Source organism: Orycteropus afer, unplaced genomic scaffold, assembly GCF_000298275.1.
Source record: "Orycteropus afer afer isolate SDZICR_OR568_19922 unplaced genomic scaffold, OryAfe1.0 scaffold00717, whole genome shotgun sequence".
NCBI classification, from domain to species: domain Eukaryota; kingdom Metazoa; phylum Chordata; class Mammalia; order Tubulidentata; family Orycteropodidae; genus Orycteropus; species Orycteropus afer.
Genome location: NW_006922304.1, coordinates 409,048 through 429,349, shown reverse-complemented (window position 1 = coordinate 429,349; position 20,302 = coordinate 409,048). Strand labels below are relative to the sequence as shown.

The following is a 20,302-nucleotide window of genomic DNA, read 5'->3' as shown; positions in this document are numbered from 1 at the left end:
GCTGGGACGTTGGGTCAAAGTTCTTTGGTTTCACCTCTTTGCTGGATTTCACACTCTTTGCTGCTGCACTTTCACCGTATTTGATTTCAAATGAGCCAAACCCTTTCTATGGCCCCATTCTGCCCTCAGACCAGGTTACATTTTGTTGCCTAAGTTAGATTTTTGAAAAAATTCCATTTGACCTTATGACCTCTGGCAGGCCTGTCAAGGGGTCCTTCACTTTGCATGATTGTTTCTTCTTCCTTCCTTATGACATCAAACTGGTCTTTTTTGACCCTTAGAACTCCAAATACTCTGAGAGAGTTTCAGGAATGGCAAATAATTTCATCCCAGATACCAGCTTCAATAAATGGAATGCCTGGGCCATGGAGTTAAGAAAGGTGCTAACACCAATTTCTGCTTCAGCAAGACAGACCTTTAGATGAGGGAGTAGGGAGTGGCTTCTGTTGGTGCCAATGTTCCCCATTCCTGAGAGGACCTGACCAGTTCTATTCTGAGTTTTAGATGTCTATGATTTCTACTGCTTAATAAGAAGTTCCTTCAGATTTTCAATTTTAATTGTCTTCCCTTAAAGTTATCAATGAGGTAACATGAGGCCTATCTCAAATGTGTTCCCATGAACACATGCTCTTTTCACCACTTGCTGTTATTGTTAGCTGCTGTTGAGTCTATGCTGACTCATGGTGACCTTATGCACAACAAAATGAAACATTGCCAGGTCCTGCATCATCCTCACAATCACCAGCACGTTTTAGTCCATCCTTGTAAATCTTGTGCCAAGATTATTTAGTTATCTAGTGCTGCTATCGTAGAAGTACAAGTGGGTGACTTTGACAAACAGAAATTTATTTTCTCAAAGTTTAGGAGGCTGGAAGTCTGAATTGAAGGTTCCTACTTTAGGGGAAGGTTTTCTCTCTCGTTGGCTCTGGAGGAAGGTCCATGTCTTTGAGCTTCTGCTCCTGGGTGACCTTCATGTGACTTGGCATCTTTCTTCCCCACCCTCCCCTCTTCTGCTTGTCTCATCTTCTCTCTTTATATTTCATAAGAGATTGATTCAAGACACACCCAATGCTAATCCTATCTTAGTAACATAAAGATGAGCCATAGAAGTTAGGATTTACAACACATATTTTTGGAGGACACAATGCAGTCCATAACACCATGTCACTGAGGGTCTCCCATGGCTTTACTGGTCCTCTACTTCACCAAACATGATGTCCTCCTCTAGCAACTGATCTTTCCTGATGATATGGCTAAAACAAGCATGCTAGACAATATTCTGTTGTGATCCTTAAGGTATTCATTGGCTAATGTTCAAAAGTACTGAAAATTAGATCATTAGGCATTTCTCCCTAGTCTGTATTAGTCTGGAAGCTCTGTGGAGACCTGCCCACCATGGATGACCCTGTTGGTATTTGAAATACCATTGGCATAGCTTCCAGCATCACAGCAACACCATAGTACAAAAAACTGACAGATGGGTGGTGGCTTCTCACCATAGGATGGTCTTAATTGATCAAATATGTATTTTCCTGTCTGGCCAAGTCCTCTGTTGACTTTGGGTGTATTCTTCTGAGTTTTCCCATTGTTCTTTTTGGCTTGGAGGAGATATTTGCATCTCTCAATTCAGACTGCCTCCTTGTGGTTCTTTCTCCACCTGCTGAGGATTCTGTCCCTGAAGCTCTGAGAACAGTGTCATCAGTGTCCTTCCCAAAGCTGCCGACCCTCTTAACAGCCAACCTCTTATTTTCCACTTCTCCTCTAAATGTCAGAAGCACTTTGAGTTTTCTTCCAAAAGAAATGGATCTTGGAATCCTGTCCTGAGAAACAAATGGCCACTATTAAGGTTTTTCAAATAAGCCATAGCACCCATACTTGCTTAAAAAGTCAGCACAGGCAACACGGGTTTTGTTCTTTGTGACTCTCTATGCTGGGTTTGATGAATTGAGTGCTTGTGTTGTCACAGATGCTGGAAAACAGCATCTTCTCTCTCCAGAGCCCCACTAGCTCAATCCTGTGTGCTTAGCCTGGGAGCTGGGCCAGTCTTATGGGATGCTCAGCCCAGCCCACTGCATCCTTCATTGCCTGATGTGGGCTGGTACCCAGGCCAGGCACAAGTCACGTGCTTCAGGGTGAAGGGGGAAGCTATGTCCCTGCAGGGGCTGAGTTCTCCCTTTCTCTTGTTTTTTGTTCCCAGCACCATCTTGAAGCCCCTCACCATGCCCAACATCCAGATCTCAGATGCAGATGTACCACCTGAGAGTGACCAGACACCAAGCCCCACAGGTAGATCTGTGTGTGTGTGTGTCTGTGTGTGTGCTGTGAGTATGTGTGTGGACCTTTGGTTTGGGGCTATGTGAAGACAGTTGTGTGAGGTATTGTGAAATACAATTTACTTTTTCAAAAAAATAAAACTCACATGGTCTAAGAATAAAAAAGTATTACAAAGAAAAAGTTTAAAGTCTCCCACCTCATCCACCCACCATTAGGTTTCCCTTCCTGGAAACAACCAGAGTGTCTTCTTTCCAAGGTGTTCTCTGAAAATACACACAAATACACACCAACATATCTTTTTATGTGCATGTGTGTGTAAATAATATTTTACTGTGTTTTAGGTGAAAGTTTACACAGCAAATTGAATTCCCATTCCATATTTTTTATATAAATTGTTCTGTGACATTGGTTACATTTTTCACTGTGTCAGCATTTTCATTATTTCCATTCTGTTTGTTCTATTTTCATTAATCTACCTTCCCAGCCACTCCTTACCTTCTCATCTTTGCTTTAGGGTAATGTTGACCATTTGGTCTCATATAGTTGATTATTTAAGAGAGTACAATATTCATATGTGATACTATTTATTTTATAAGCCATTCTATTATGTGGCTAGAAGGTGACTTCTGTGAGTAGCTTCAGTTCCAAGGTCAAAGGTTATCTTAGGATGATAGTCTTGGGGGTTCCTCTAGACTCTTATCAGTCCAGTGAGTCTGGCCTCTTTTAGGAATTTGAGATTTGTTTTACATTTTTCTCCCATTCTATCTGGGACCTCTTATTGTGTCCCTCATTGGAACAGTTGGTAATGGTAGCTGGGTACCATCTTGTTTTGGTTTCAGGCTAGTTGAGGCTGTGGTTCATGTGGGGTGTTATTCCTGTGGATTAATTTCTTCTTTGAGTCTTTGGTTTCCTTCATTCTCGTTTGCTGCAGATAGAAACCCATAGTTGTATCTTAGATGACCACTCATAAATTTTTAAAACCCCAGATGCTACTTGCCAAACTAGAATGTAGAACATTCTATCTTTATGAACTATGTTATGCCAATTGATTGAGTTGCCCCACAAGACTGGTCCTAAGACTTTTAACCCAGTATACCAATCCTGTGAGGTGTTTGGATACATCTAAGAAGTCTCTGTACCTATGCCTCTATTTGCTTATTATACATATGAATAGATGTGCAGGACACACAAATGTGGATATACATAAGCCTACAGATACAGGCCCCACCCCACGAGGCAGGAATAAGGGGAAAAGCTGGGGATGATAAAAGCCACAGGATACAGATAAGGGGAGGGAGACAGGCCAAGAGGCAGGAAGAGCAGAAAAGCCAGGGATGACAATAGTCACAGGATCCAGGTAAGGGGAGGGAGACAGGCCCCACCCCAAGAGGCAGGAAGAGGGGGAAAAGCTGGGGAAAACAGAGCTGCAGGATCCAGGTAAGAGGAGGGCAGAGAGGTTTTGAACAGCTAAGGAAGACAGACTTGTCTGTCAGTTTGTTGTACTGTGGTGGCTTGCGTGTTGCTGTGAGGTTTAATGCTGTGCTACAGGTGTTTCAAACACCAGCAGGGTTGTACATGGTGCACAAATTTCAACACAACTTAGAGGCTAAGACAGAATAGGAAGAAGGAAGAGGCCATGCACTTCTCAAAGAGTTGGCCAGGGAAAACCTTATGAATAGCAGAGAAACACTCTGATACGTTCGTTACTGGGCAACTTTATGAACAGCCCAGAAACATTGTCTGACACAGTGCAGGAAAATGAGCCCCTTAGGTCGGAAGGCACTCAAAATACGACTGGGAAAGAGCTGCCTCCTCAGAGTAGAACCAACCTTAATGGTATGGATAAAAATCTTTCAGGACCTCCATTTGCTGATGTGGCATGACTCAAATTGAGGAGAAACAGCTGCAAACATCCATTAATAATCAGAACGTGGAATGTACGAAGTATGAAACTAGGAAAATTGGAAGTTGTCAAAAATGAAATGGAATGCAAAAAGATTGATATCCTAGGCACTAGTGAGCTGTAATGAACTGGTTTTTGGCCATTTTTAATCAGATAACCATATGATGTACTATGCTGTGAATGACAAATTGAAGAGGAATGGTATGGCATTCATCATCAGAAGGATATTTCAAGATCTGTCCTGAAGTTCAATGCTGTCAATGATCCATACACCTACAAGGAAGACCAGTTAATACTATTATTATTCAAATTTATGCACCAACCACCAAAGCCAAAGATGAGGATATTGAAGATTTTTACAAACTTCTGCAGTCTGAAATTGACCAAACCTGCAGTCAAGATGTGCTGATTATCACAAGTGATTGGAATGCAAAAGTGGAAATGAAGAAGAATCACTGGTAGTTGGAAAATTTGGCCTTGATGTTAGAAATGACACTAGAGATCGCATGATAGAATTTTGCAAGACCAATGTCTTATTCATTGCAAATACCTTTTTTCAACAACAAACAGCGGATACACACATGGACTTCACCAGATGGAGTACACAGGAATCAGATTGACTACATCTGTGGCAAGAGGTGATGGAAAAGCTCAATATCTTCAGCCAAAACAAGGCCAGGCGCTGATTGTGGAATAGACCATCAACTGCTCATATGCAAGTTCAACTTGAAGTTGAACAATTAAAACAAGTCCACAAGAGCCAAAATATGATCTTGAATATATCCCTCCTAAGTTTAGACACCATTTAAAGAATAGATTTGATGCATTGAACACCAATGACCAAAAACTAGAAGAATTGTGGGATGACGTCAAGAACATCATTCGTGAAGAAAGCAAAAGATCATTAAAAAGACAGGAAAGGAATTCAAGACCAAAATGGATGTCTGAAGAGACTCTGAAACTTGCCCTTGAGCAGAGAGTAGCTAAAGCAAATGGAAGAAATGACAAGATAAAAGAGCTGAACAGAAGATTTCAAAGAGCAGCTTGAGAAGACAAAGCCAATTACTATAATGAAATGTGCAAAGACCTGGAGTTAGAAAACCAAAAGGGAAGAACATGCTCAGCATTTCTCAAGCTGAAAGAACTGAGGAAAAAATTTAAGCCTCGAGTTGCAATATTGAAAGATTCTTTGGGCAAAATACTGAATGATGCAGGAAGCATCAAAAGAAGATGGAAGGAATACACAGAATCACTGTACCAAAAAGACCTGGTCAATCTTCATCCATTTCAGGAGGTGGCATATGATCAAGAGCCAATGGTATTGAAGGAATAAGTTGAAGCTGCACTGAAGGCATTGGTGAATAACAAGGCTCCAGGAATCGGCAGAATACCCAATGAGATGTTCAACAAATGGATGCCCCACTGGAGGAATTCACTCAGCTATGCCAAGAGGTTTGGAAGACAACTACCTGGCCAACTGACTGGAAGAGATCCATATTTGTACCTATTCCAAAGAAAGGTCATCCCACGAAATGTGGAAATTATTGAACAACATCACTAATATTGCATGCAAGTAAAATTTTGCTGAAGATAATTCAAAGATGGTTGCAGCAGTATATTGAGAGAGAACTTCCAGAAATGCAAGCTGGATTCAGAAGAAAACATGGAATGAGAGATATCATTGCTGATGTCAGATGAATCTTGGCTCAAAGTAAAGAATACCAGAATGATGTTTACTTGTGTTTTATTGACTATGCAAAAGCATTTGATTGTGTAGATCATAACAAATTATAGATAACATTGAGAAGAATGGGAATTCCTGAACACATAATTGTGCTCATGAGGAACTTGTGCATAGACCAGGAGGCTGTTCGAACAAAAGAAGAGGACACTGCATTGTTTAAAATCAAGAAAGGAGAGTGTCAGGGTTGTATCCTTTCACCATGCTGTTCAATCTGTATGCTGGGGAAATAATCTGAGAAGCTGGATTATATGAAGAAGAATGTGGCATCAATATTGGAGGAAGAATCATTAACAACCTGTGATATGCTGACAACACAACTTTGCTTTCTGAAGGTGAGGGTGACTTGAAGCACTTACTGATGAAGATTGCAGTGTGGATTACATCTCAATATAAAGAAAACAAAAATCCTCACAACTGGACCCATAAGCAGCATCATGATAAATGGAGAAAAGACTGAAGTTGTCAAAGATTTCACATTGCTTGGTTCTACAATCGACACCAATGGAAGCAGCAGTCAGGACATCAGACGATGCAGAGCACTGGGTAAATTGGCTGCAAAGGACCTGTTTCACGACATTGACTGCAATTCCCCACAATGTAACAGCTCTCTTCCCACTTCCTCCCCATAGTTACATCTTGCCTGTGTCCTTCTTTCCTATGCATTCCTGCCCCCTGAGCTATCTCACTGTGCAAACACCACCCTTCTGTTCTCCCACAGTTGATCACTCCAAGGAGTTTGTCTACCTGATGTAAATTTTCACCCTATAAGCCTGTCTGTTGTTTAGCTGGAAGCCACAGGAGTAAGTTCAATTCCAGACCTGAAGGGTACCTAGGGGCCATAGTCTTGGGGGATCTCACTGGACTCCATCAGACCAGTAAACCTGGCCTTTCTTAGTGAATTTTTTTAAAAAATTTTATTCCATATTGTTCTCCCACTTTATCCAGGATCGAGATTCATCATTATTCTTTATAGCTGTATAATGTATGTATGTGCACAATTTGCTTATCTATTCATCCACTGATGGGTACTTAGGTTGTTTCCATCTTTTTACTATTGTGACTAATGCTGCAATGAACAAAGGTATGCATATTCTATTCACATCACTAGTCTTATATCTCTAGGATATATACTTAAGAGTAGGATTGCTAACTCATAAGGTATTTCTATTTCTAGTTTTTTAAGAAAATGCCATACCATTTTCCATAGTGGTTGTACCATTTTACAATCCCACCAGCAGTAGATAAGGGTTCCAATCTCCCCACATCCTAGTCAGCATTTGTAGTTTTCTGCTTTTTGATTAGTGCCATTTTTGCAGGGGTGAGATGGTATCTCATTGTAGTTTTGATTTGCATCACTCTACTGGCTAGTGAAGGGAGCTGTGTTTGGTGTAGTAGTTAAAGCATTTGACTGCTAACCAAGAGGTCAGCCATTTGACTCACCAGCCACTCTGTGGGAGAAAGATGGGGCAATCTGCTTTCATAAAGACTTAAAGCCTTAGAAACCCTGTGGGGCAGTTCTACTCTGTCCTATAGGGTCTCTATGAGTTGGAATTGACTTAATGGCAGTGGGCTTGGTTTTGGGTAATGGCTGTTGATGGTGAGCATCTTTCCATGTGTTTGTTGGTTGCTTGAGTGTCCTTTGCCCGGTTTTTGATTGGATTGTTTATCTTTTTGTTGTTGAAGCTTTCTATATATTTTAGAGATTAGACCCTTATCAGATGTGTCATTGCCAAATAATTTTTTACCAGTCTGCTGTCAGTTCTCTTTTGGTAAAGTCTTTTTTTTTTTTTTTTTTTTTTTAATTCTTTTTATTCTTAAACTTTTTATTGTGATTTGGGTGAAAGTTTACACAGCAAATTTGTTTTCTGTTCAGCCATTCACACAGTTTGTTTCATTACATTGATTGCAATCCCTACAAAGTAACAGCACCCTTCCTATTGCCTCCCTGTGTTTCCCATATCCATTTGTCCTTCTTTCCTATCTCTTCCTGCTTTCTGAGCTTTCTCTTTGGGCAAATATGCCCATTTGATCTTGTATAGTTAATTGTTCTAAGGAGTGCATACCTCTCTGGTATTATTGTTTATCTTATAGACCTGTCTACTGATTAGCTGAAAGGTGAGCCATGGGGGTGAGTTCAGTTCCAGATCTGAAGGGTGACTAAGTGCCATAACCTTGGGAGTTCCTCAGTCTCTATCAGACCAGTAAGCCTGGCCTTTTTGTTGTTGTTGTTGTTGTTTCACATTTTTCTCCCATTCTGTCTGGGACCTTGTATTGTCATCCCTTTCAGAGTGATTGGTTGTGGTGGCCAGGAACCATCTAGTTCTTCTGGTCTCAGGGTCGTGGAGGCTGCGGTTTCCATCATGGTCCATTAGTCCCTTTTTCCACATGTCTTGATTTTTTTCACCCTTCTTTGTTCCAGATGGGGAGAGGCCAGTAGTTGCATCTTAGATGGTTATTTGGTGAAGTCTTTTGATGAGCATAAGTATTTAATTTTTAGGAGGTCCCAGTTATCTAATTTGCCTTCTGTTGTTTGTGCATTTGTAGTTGTGTTTGATAGAATATCAGTGTATCTTGATGGTTGAGTGTAATTTCTTTTTTTCCCTTTTTTATACAAGTGGTAGCATTAAAAAAAATTGTGGTAAAATAAATATCAAAAATGTCACCATTTTAATCATTTTTAAGTGTACAATTCAGTGACATTAATTTCCTTTGCCATGTTATGCAACCATCACCACTGTCTATTTCATCATCCACAACAGAAAATCAGGACCCATTAAGCAATAACGCCTCATTCTCCCCTCCCTCCAGCCCCTGATAACCACTATTAAGCTTTTGTCTTTATGTATTTGCCTCTTCTGAGTATTTCATATAAGGGGATGAGACCATATTTGTCCTTTTGTATCTGACTTATTTTACTGAGTATGAAAGGAACTATGGTGGTGCAGTGTATAAGGCATTTGACTGCTAACCAGAAGGTTGGTGGTTCAAATCCATCAGCTTCTCCATGGAAGGAAGATGTGGTAATCTACTTCTGTAAAGATTTACGGCCTCAGGAACCCAGTGGAGGTTGCTATGAATCAACTCAGTGGTGAGTTTGGTTTTTGATTAATGTCTTCAATGTTAAGGCTGAATAATATTTCATTGTCTGAAATACCAAGTGGTATTTCAGTGGAAACACCCAAGTGGGACCATTTTGCATATCTCTTTTTAAAAATTATGGTGAAAATGTATATAACAAAACTTTATGTACATCACTTTTTATTTATTGATTTAACTTGGGGATGGTTCCACATAAATCCCTAAAAAAGGTCCTCATTCTTTACAGTCCATTGTAAAGAAAACCATAATAGATTGAGTCACTGCCTTTCATAGACATTTAAGTTGCTAAATAAAGTTGCATTCAGTGGCCTGGGACAGATATCATTTGATACAAACATCAGTGTCTGTTGTTGTTGTTGTTGTTAGGTGCCACTGAGTCGGGTCCAACTCATAGCGACCCTATGTACAACAGAACAAAACACTGCCCAGTCCTGTGCCAGCCTCACAATCCTTGCTTTACCTGAGTCCATTGTTGCAGCCACTGTGTCAATCCATCTCGTTGAGGGCCTTCCCCTTGTTTTGCTGACCCTGTAGTTTACCAACCATGACATCATTCTCCAGGGAGTTGTCCCTGGAGAATGGTTAGTGTCTGTAGGAGTCTTTAAGTGAAATTGTTAGATCTGAGGCTTTGGGCATTGGTAGTTCTGAGAAGTAGTGTTGTTTGCTCTTTCTTCTTCATTCTAATAGGAGCAAGCCCTTACATGGTACTGAGCCATGCTGGGCACTGTTCTAAGTGCTTTCCATGTATTAATTCTTGTAAATCCTTGCAAAAATCTATGAGGTGGGTGCTGTTATTCCCATTTCATACATGAATAAATTGAGGTACAGAGAGGTAAGTACATGTGACAGTGAATTGAACCTGGGAATCTGGCTCTAAAGTCTGTGCTCTTAACGTCCTTACTGTATTGCTTCTCAGTAAATTATACATTATTGTTTTTCCCTCAGCAATACTGTTTTATAAAATATGGTTTTTTGGAGGCAGTGGTGAGAGGGTGTGTTCAGACCTCATGTTGTGGAGAAGAGGAAGTCCGCATGGAGGTTCCCTAGGCCACGCAAAGCAAACCAAACAAACCCACTGCTATCGAGTTGATTCCAATTCATAGTGATCCTATAGGATAGAGTAGAACTGCCCCATAGCATTTCCAAGGCTGTAAATCTTTATGGAAGAAGAGTGTCTGGTACATTCAAACTGCCGAGTTTTTTTTGTTTTTGTTAGCAACTGAATGCTCTAACCACATCACCACTAGAGTGAGGGGTTTGTGAAGTACCATCTTCTAGTTATGTTCTGCACCCACCCACCTGTAGCAAACTGCACCTTCACTGCACCGTCACCCAGGACCATTTCCTGCTGGTCTGGGAACCAGTCCTACTGGGTAGACAGAAGGAGACCATCCAAGCTTGTGTGTGAAGGGATTTTGCACCACTTCCTTCCCCTGGCCCAGCCCCCCCTCCCTATACTTGACTCTTTTCCTCCTATTCTTCCACTGGTCTCAGGTGACAAAGTCTTGAAGCTGGGAAAGTAATGGGATGAAGAGGGTCCCTTGAAGGGTTTGGACTTCATAGAATTGAATGACAGGGGACAGGACAGTGTCTGCACTGATGGAATGCCTCTGCAGTGATGGGACTTTAGTCATCTGTGGAGGGATCTGTGGGCTTCCTGGGACCCCTGTGTTAGATCCCGTGAGATGCCCTTGTGCATGCTTGATGGCGGGCTGGAGAGCTGGGACCACTCCTGGTCCTCTTGGCTTCGGGCTGACCCCTTCTCACTTTCACCTCCTGGAGCAAAGGCTGGAAAAGTCCTCCCAAAGCCTCTTGCCCAGTGGTCACTCTCCAGAGTTGATGGCTGGAGTTGGCCCAGGAATGGGTAGCATCCCCACCTGGGCAGGTTGGGATGGAGTTGCAGAGAGGCGGCACTGTGTGAAGGGGGTCTCTGTAGCAGGAGATGCTGCCCTCTGGAGGCGGCTTTGGGTTTCCCAGGTATTTAGGACCCTTGTACCCTCCACTTGGTCAGGAAAGGCAGTGATGCTCCAGGTGAGCTCAAGAAAGGAAAGCTGGTGGGAGGGCCAGGCACAGATGAGCTTTAGCTATCTCTGGCATTTCTTCCTGGCAGACTTGTCTTTGCCCATCTGTGTGTCTGCTGTGCCCACTATACTCCCTAGCAGAGATCCCCCTTTCCCCAGGATTAGGCCCCCACTCTGCTACCCAGCAGAGACCCCCTTCCTCAGGACCAGCCTCCTGAGGGGGATCCCCAGAGACTCAGGGCCTCAGTCAACATAGAAATTGGCCCCAGCAGGTCAAGCTGCCTGTAGCCTCTAAGGCCTACTTTCAATGCTTGTTGGGCTTGTGGACAGAGCTGCTTAGGAAAAGCCAAGTGTATTTGGAAACAGGATCCTGGCATTATTTCCTGACCTTCCTTGTGGAGGGCACTGCCTGCTCAGGTTAGGTGTGAGTGCTGTGGCTCAACCCACAGAGAGAGGGCCACATGCAAGGCTGCCATGTCCCAGGTCCAGCTGACAGGGCTCCTTCCCCTCTCTCCTCTCAGAGGCTAGAGGCCTGAAGCCCTTGCAGGAAGATACCCCACAGCTAATGCGCACCCGGAGCGATGTTGGGGTGCGTCGCCGTGGCAATGTGAGGACACCCAGTGACCAGCGCCGAATCAGACGCCACCGCTTCTCCATCAACGGCCACTTCTACAACCATAAGGTAGAGTAGAGAGGGGTCCCCTTCCTGGGCAGCAGACACTCCAGGGCTGCAGTCACAGAGTCCCTGCTGCAGTGCTCAGGGGGCAAAGTGCTGGCTGTGTAGTCTTTGGTCGTGTGGATGGGCAGCAGGCTCTGCTGGCTCTGTGAGGATCAAGGACCCCCCTCCTACCAGGCAGCCCTGTAGACATTGTCTCAAAGTGGGCGAATTCAGGAGGGCTGCTCAAAGTGGCCCCTGTTGAAGCCTTGAAAGCCCCATAAATACCTTATTAGGCCCCACCAGGTCAATCTTTAAGGAGCTCTGGTAGCATAGTGGCTAAAGCACGTGACTGCTAACCAGAAGGCTGGAGGTTCAAACCCACCAGCCACTCCTCGGAAGGAAGGTTGGGCAATCCTACTTCCGTAGTGATACTGCCTCGGAAACTGAAGGAGGGGTCGCTATGAGGCGGGGCGGACTCGACGGCACATAACAACAACAACAACAGGTCAATCTTTGTGCACACCTGGCCTCAAGCTTGAGGTATGAGCTGACTTCTGGGTGAGCTGACTTTCCTGTGAGCTAAGAGCTGTCCTAGTTAAGAACTACGGGGACTCAGACCTGGGGGTAACAGTGCCCCTTCCCCTACTCTGAGCTAACCAACCCCTCACATAAATCCTGCCCCAGAAGCGTTAGTCAATGTGCTAGAGACCTCCTCATTTTGAAGGCACAGTGGAAGGGCCTTTGTGAGGGTTTCATTTCAGAGAGAGAGCTTCACTCATCTGTTCCTGCCAACCCCAACCCTGCTACTCAGCAAACTCGGACCCCTCGAGCTTCCACAGGAAATGAGCTCCTGGGTTAGGTGACACCTAAGGTGGTTTGTTTATATCAAAGTCTGATGTTTGCCAGGTTGTCAGCAGCATGGGGCTCCCAGGAGGACATGTCAAGTCCCTTTGTCATTGGGCCTCTGACCCTGATTTTCCAGGCCCGGCTAAGTATGCCTCTGGGCATTTGCTGAGTGACAGCCGGTCAGGTCCAGGGCAGGAACACCTAGGCTCTAGCACCCCCTCCTGTCCTTTCTCCCATGTGAGCTGAATCGTTTTGTTGACAGACATCAGTGTTTACACCAGCCTATGGCTCCGTCACCAACGTCCGCATCAACAGCACAATGACCACCCCACAGGTCCTGAAGCTGCTGCTTAACAAATTTAAGGCAAGTGACCGGAATTGGTTGGCCCCAGGCAGTTGCGTATGTGTGGGGTGTGGGGGGAGGGGCATGGAGGGGACTAGAGTGGGGGGCTGGGGAGCAGGGTAGTTGGGGAAGCTCTGGAGAGTGTGGAGGATGGGGGCTCCAAGCAGAGGGTTTGGGTTGTTGAAATCCTTAGTGCCCCAAAGCCAGGACCCCAGACCTGCAGCATGGCCTCACCTGGCAGCTTGTTAGAAAAGCATGTTCTCAGGCCCCACTGCTGACCTGCTGAGTCAGAAATCCTGAGAGTGAGGCCAGGGAATCTGTTTTAACAGGACTTCTAGGGGATCCAATGCCCACTAAAGTTGTAGGGGTATTCTTCTTCAGGGACTTAAGGACTCTTAGGAGTCCCTGGGTGGTGCAAACTGTTAAGTACTTAACTACTAGCCAAAGGGTTGGTGGTTCAGGCCCAACCAAAGGCTCCTCAGAAGGCAGGCTGGTGATCTGCTTCTGAAAGGTCACAGCCTTGAACAAAGCCCTATGGAGCAGTTCTTCTCTGCACACGTGGGGTGGCCATGAGTGGGAATCAACTGGACGGCACCTAACACTAGAAGGACCCTGGGGCTCGAAGACTGTTTCGGGTTCAATGCACAGATCAATGTCTGCAATACAGTTGGGGAATCTACTTTGAAAAATGATATTTAAATAGATGTATACATTTAGTGCATGAGTGCTTTCAAAGTCCTGCTACTCTATGTGTTTTCTGTAAGCTCCTTATAATTCTTTTGGGTACCAGGTATTTCTGTTGTCCATGTAGCCTAGTGGCCTAAGAGCATAGGTTCTTGGTCAGACTGCCTTGGTTCAAATTCCTGCTCCATCATTTGGATGAGTTGGGAAAGTTACTTAACCTCCTTGTGCTTCAGTATCCTCACCTGAAGAAAAAGAGGATAATGTTGTTGTATTACAAGCATTAAAACATGTAAAGTATACATGTAAAACATGGCTGGCAAATGCGAGCTATTCTCATTTAACATTATTGATTATCATAATTATTGATAAGGATATCTGCCAGCTCCATGTCCTCATCATTTCTGAGAGCTGTAGATAAGTAGCCCTTCCCCCAAAAGATTCTAAAACCTATTTGTGTTGAAGTATTAAAGAAGAGAGAATGGGTCACAGTTAGGATGCTTACATATGTGCTTTAAACAAGTATCTTTTGCTTCTAATTCAGATTGAGAATTCACCAGAGGAGTTTGCTTTGTACGTTGTCCATACCAGTGGTGGTAAGTCTGAAGAGCACATTGTACTTTAAAACTTTCAATTAACTCAAAATAGCAAGTTAAGAAAATACCTCAGTCCCATTTGCTTGTTTTTTGAGTTTTGGAAACTTCCAAGCGTTGTTTGCCTCCAAGGCTTGTAGGCTTTTTGGATCCATCTACTGGGGGATCCCATATATGGTCAGTAATCATACCCCAAAACCTAACTATTTAAAAAGGAGCTGGGTTTTCTTGAGAGACAGATAAAAGCAATTCCTCCAAAGCAGCACCTCCCAATGGGATGGAGGTATGATATTATGTCCAGGGGTGAGAATGGGAGTGGAAGAGTGGGTGGGATTTTGCCTTTAATAATACGTGTTGAATAGTTTATTTACCAATCAACCTCCTGACTTTTGTGGCCGCATCTTCTAAGGTGCCTTGTCTATTTGGGCCCCTGAGTTGACCATTATTTAAGGTAAGAAAGGCCTTGGGCCAGACTCAGGGCTGCTCCTGGTTCTGTGTGGTTCCAGAGAAACAGAAGCTGAAGAACACCGACTACCCCCTGATTGCCCGAATCCTCCAGGGCCCATGTGAGCAGGTCTCCAAAGTGTTTCTCATGGAGAAGGACCAGGTGGAGGAAGTCACCTATGACGTGAGTCCCCTTTTAGTTGGGTGATCTATCCTCAGGAAGATGGGCATTTTCTTGGGTTTTCAGCAACTGGGACATAGCTTGGCTTTTTGGCCAAGGACTATGTCCTCCTTTTTATATTGTGTTTAAAATATACACAACAAAACATTTGCCAATTCAGTGATAGAAATTGTTGTTTAATTCATTAACATCGATTACATTCTTTAGGTTGTCCAACTGTTCTCACTATCCTTCATGAAACTATTCCACTAATAATCTTTGGTTTCTATGTACATGCGTATCTCATATAAGTGAGAGTATTTGTCCTTTGTGGCTGACTGACTTCACAGATAATGTTTTCAAGGTTTATCCACGTGGTGCATGCATCAGGACTTTATTTCTCTTTATGGCCAAGTAATACCATGATTTCCTTTAGCTCCAATTCCTCAATACCAGGTTTTCTTGAAGGAATAATGGCCATGGGTCTAGAAAGAAGACCGAGACCAGCTTGAGGATGTGTCCTGTGGGAGTTGGAGGAATGCTTAGGGAGAAAGTGTTTCCATAAAAGGAATACATTTCCTGAACCTTTCTTGAGCATGGAGCTCTGGTGGCATAGTAGGTAAGGTATTTGTCTACTAACCAGAAGGTTGGTGGTTCAAACCCACCACCTGCTCTGCAGGAGAAAGATGAGCAGGCACTCTACTTCTGTAAAGATTTATAGCCTTGGAAACCCAGTGGGTGTCGCTATGAGTTGGAATCAACACAAGGGACTGTTTTTTTTTTTTACCCCTTGAGTATGGTAAGAGGACTAAGAAGTTTCTGAAAACAATCTCTTAGCAAGTCCAAGAAGCTAGCAGTAGTTCTGTCTTATCTTAAGTATTAATCAGCTTTTGCTACAGTAATAAGGATCTCCAAATTTTACTGCCTTGCAACAAAAAATAGAAAACATTTTTTACTCACAATTCTGTGGGCTGGTTGCAGTGGCTCTACTTTTGGTTGTGAGTTGAGTTCATGTCTGCATTGTGTGTATCATTTAGAGGCTCCGGTTTAAGTCTTAGCAGCTACTTGACTAGAATATGCTCCTCATGGTGGAAGGTGGAGTGTGAGAAACCAAGCCAAGCCGTGCAAACTCATTTGCGTGGAATTGGTGTATACCATGTCCACACACATCCCATTGGCCAGAGCAAGTCTAATAGTAGCTATTCAAATGGAATAAGCTGTCCTCATTTCTGCAACCTCTTAGAAGCACATTCACATTTGGATGCCCATTTGGGACTTGAGAACCAAATCATCATTCTGAGCCCATGGTTCCCTAATTCCCTTAGAGGAGAACAGAGAAGCTTATTGAATATCACAGGTTCTAGTTTTCCTCTGCATCACTGAATCAAGAGGATTGGATGTGTAAGATGAAAAGTGAGGAGGTACAAGATGGTGTAATGTAAATGAAGTGATCTTCATTGCAGACTCTGTGTGAGCCTTGAGAAGGATGAGACTCAGCTCGTGTGATTAAGGAAACCTTGGATTAGTGGGGAAGTAGCTTCCCCAAGGCTTTGTGTCCTTGCATGAGAGGCAAGCCTAAAGGTCTTGGAATAGTACTGGGAGGGGCATGCAACCAGATTTCTTCTCCTCCCCAGGTGGCCCAGTACATAAAGTTTGAGATGCCTGTCCTTAAAAGCTTCATTCAGAAGCTCCAAGAGGAGGAAGATCGAGAAGTAAAGAAGCTAATGCGCAAGTAAGCATGGCCTCCAGGGGCCTGGGTTTCTCCTGGGCCTCAGTGCAAAGGGTCTCTGTGTGGGTGCTTTGCAGGAACTCTGCTGAACTGCTGCATGGGCTTGGGTTTTAGGGGCCTTCTGAGGGGGATTACCGACTGACAAACCTGAATCTCAGATGAGGATGTGAGACTGAAGTGTGTGGTCTCTCTTTTCACGTGAGCTTCTCATTTTGATGCAGAACATCAGAATGTCTTAATTTTCTTCTTTCATGCAAGGACTCTGAAACTAAGATGGTGTTGGTTTAAAATGTCTTTGGGGTCTAGATTCAGAAACAAGGGAGGCAACTTTATCCTGGTTTCCAAAGTATTTTATCAGGCTCCCAGTAGAAAACAGATGCCTACTCAAACTAAGGTCCATTGAGGAGCCTTTAATGAAGGATTATTTACAACGGTGCAGGCAGGATCTGGGATAACCACTGGGATAGTGCAGCCCTTGGGACTGGTTATAGTCAGGTGGAGTTAGCATCCCATGCATGAAGGGCAAGGGCAATAAGTGGCAACCAGGATCCGGAGGATCTAGGAACCCCAGGAAGATTGTCTCAGCAGTGGGAAGTAGTCTGACCTACCTACCTCTAAAAATCCTTTCTTTGCATCCTTTCTCTCTTTTTAATGTTTATCTTTTGGAAATTTCACTTGGATTGAAAAGTCCAATTAAACTTCTCTGGGGAGAGGTTTTGTGTGTGTGTGTGTGTGTGTGTGATTTGGGTGAAAATGTACAGAGCAAATTCAACTTTCCATACAGCAGTTCACATACACTTTGTCTTATGACATTGGCCACAATTTACCACAATGCAACATCTCCCCTCCCACTTCCTCCCGATAGTTACCTCTTCCCTGTGTCCATACCTCCCTGCACTCCTGCCCCCTGAGCTGTCTCCCTGTGCATAAGCAGCCCTTCTTTTTCCCATGATTGTTCTCTCCCAGGAGTGTATCTACCTAAGGTAAATGTTCAACTCATATGCCTATCTATTGTTTGGTTGGAAGCCACAGGCGTGGGTTCAATTCCAGACCTGAAGGGCAGCTAGGGGCCATAGTCTCAGTGGTTCCACCAGGCTCTATCAGACCAGCAAACCTGGTCTCCCATTTTTTTTCTCCAAATGATTTTGAGTTTTGTTCCACATTGTTCTCCTTCTCTATCCAGGATCTCCTACATAGATCCCCTTCCAAGTGGTTGACAGTAGTAGCCGGGCACCATCTAGTTCTTCTTGTCTCATAGTCGTATCGGCTGCAGATCAGGTGGTGTACCAGTCGCTAGGACTAATTGTTTCCATGAATTTTTGGTTTTCTTCATTCTTCTTTGCTCTGGACAAGGAGAGACCCATCGTTGCATCTAGATGACAGCTTGCAAGCTTCTAAAATCCCAGTCTCTACTCGCCAAAGTAGGAGGTGGAATAATGTTTTGTGTAGTATGTTATGCCAATTGAGCTTGATGTCCCCTGCAACTATGGTCCCGAGCCCACAGGTTCAACTACTCGGTCCCTCTGGGTGGCTGCTGTGACCAAGAAGTGACTACAACCTTGCCCCTTGTCAGCTCTATTATACACCTGGGAATTCAGATCATACACATAAACTTATAGGACCATTGTCTGTCAACCCTAAACATGTTCTTGGGTACACTCCCCGCTTCATAGACATACCTAATAGGTCAGCTTGTCCACCCATCTATCCACCTATATACTCATGTTTGCCTTCACTTGACTGCTAACCAGAAGGCTGGCGGTTCAACCCACCAGCCACTCCTCAGAAGGAAGATGGGGCAATCTACTTGCGTAGTGATACTGCCTCGGAAGCCCAAGGAGGGGTCGCTATGAGTTGGGTCGGACTCGACGGCACATAACAACAACAACGAGCTGAACAATTATACTAGGAAGATGCACTCCTTTGAACAATCAACCATGGGAGATCAGAAGGGCAGCTTTTACGCAGGAAGAAACCTTGGGAGGCAGGAATGCATAGGAAAGGACACATGGAAAGGGTAACCACAGGGAGAAAGTGGGAAAACAAATCTGCTTTGTAAAATGTTACCCAAATCACAATAAAAAGTTAAAAACAAAACTGCAATGCAAAGTCCCAAACAAGGAATATGTCTCCAGTAGCCCTGCACTGTAGCTCCACTCCTATTCTGATACCATAGTTTAGGGAAAGGGCAGGGAAACTGAACTCATCAACATGCCTAGTAGTTGCAGTGGTCTCTTATACAAAAAACAGATACTGATACTCATATGATGTTGCCAATTTTGTAGGCCAAAAAAATGGTCAGATATTGGTAATTTCATATGGTCCAACCTGAGAAACCAAACCATAACCAGTTGCTGTCAAGTCACGACAACCCCATGTGTGTCAGACTAGAACTGTGCTCCATAGGGTTTCCAATGGCTGATTTTTCAGTTCTTCCAAGGTGCCTCTGTGTAGACTTGAACTGCCAACTTTTGGGTTAACAGCAGAAGGCATTAACTGTTTTCACCACCCAGAGACTGCATACAAAGCATGATGCCTAGTACCTCTTTGGGCATAGGCAGCATTCCATTAATGGAAACCTTATTGTTAATGTTGTTGGTATTTGATCTTCTCATCTTTCTTTTGCCAGATTTTCTAACCACAATGAAATCATCTAGATTGGGTTTGGCCTCATTATTTCCTCTCATCTTGTTGTGGAAATAAACAAAAGCAACAAAATGATCCAAGAGTCGGCCAAAGACAGACGCAAAGGGGTGGGAGAGTTGGGACACAGCGTCGCCTGGGTGTGTGCTGCCGAGTGTGTCTACCGCCAGCTGTTTCTTTGTCCCCAGGTACACCGTGCTGCGGCTAATGATTTGTCAGAGGCTGGAGGAGATAGCTGAGACCCCAGAGACAATCTGAACCATGAGAATGAGGGGATCCAGGTGCCACAGGGACCACTGTTTACATGAGAAGACCCACAGGAAGCCGGGAGATTTCTCTCCACTGAAACGTTGAAATGCAAACTTCTGCTCCCTCCACCTCCCATTTGCTACCTGGAGCAGGCTTGAGTAGTCGGCAGACAAGTCCCCATTCCTGGATCCCCAGTTTCCTTCCTTTCATTCACAAGGATTTTGACTTTTGTTCTAGGGAGAACCCAATGTGTGTGTCCAGGGACATGTGCCTACTCGATATTTTCCCCATGTAATTATATTCCAAGCAGCCAGCACAAGTGAGGCTTGTAGATGTGCTGCTCATGGGTAGGAAAGGGGTTGACTGACCTGAGGGGTTTTAGGCTGAAGACTTTTCTCACTTCAAGTGCCAGGGAGCAGCCACACATTTATGCCCATGTTTAGAAGGGGAAGGGGGCTCAGCAACCTTAGTTGGAGTCATGACCATTTGAGGTATTTTACATGCTAGTAGAGATTCTTCCTGTATGCCTAAAAGGATCAATAAATGTGAGATCCTGGAAATTAATAAAATAACAGCCACATACCTTTGGGGCAGGTTCAGTGAAAGAAAAAGTTAAACTTAGGCATTTGATTACTAACCAGAAGGTTGGCAGTACAAACCCACCAGCTGCTCTGTGGAAGGAAGATGAGGCAATCTACTTCTATAAAGATTTACTGCCTTGGAAACCCAGTGAGGGTTGCTATGGGTTGGAATCGACTTGATGGCAGTGAGTTTGGTTTTTGCTTTATTGTTGGTATAGATGTAATAAGCCCACAATTTCTTACACTGGAAGCTTTGCTCATGGTAAATGACAAAACTATATGTAATGTCCTATGTGGATGCTTAAAGAGAAGAATCTATCTCCATCCTTACTCC

The 20,302-nt window shown here is 43.9% G+C and overlaps 1 protein-coding gene across 1 annotated transcript in view; it reads left to right on the top strand.

Annotated features, from left to right (window-relative positions):
* Window positions 1–19,396, top strand: part of RASSF2 (Ras association domain family member 2) — a 28,269-nt gene extending 8,873 nt beyond the window's left edge. Inside the window, exons 4-10 of the mRNA XM_007957213.2 lie at window positions 2,198–2,286; window positions 11,563–11,723; window positions 12,808–12,909; window positions 14,114–14,165; window positions 14,669–14,790; window positions 16,401–16,498; window positions 19,327–19,396. Of these exons, the coding sequence (XP_007955404.1) occupies window positions 2,198–2,286; window positions 11,563–11,723; window positions 12,808–12,909; window positions 14,114–14,165; window positions 14,669–14,790; window positions 16,401–16,498; window positions 19,327–19,396 (694 nt within the window). The remainder of the gene's footprint in view (window positions 1–2,197; window positions 2,287–11,562; window positions 11,724–12,807; window positions 12,910–14,113; window positions 14,166–14,668; window positions 14,791–16,400; window positions 16,499–19,326) is intronic.
* The last annotated feature ends 906 nt before the right edge of the window (window positions 19,397–20,302 follow it).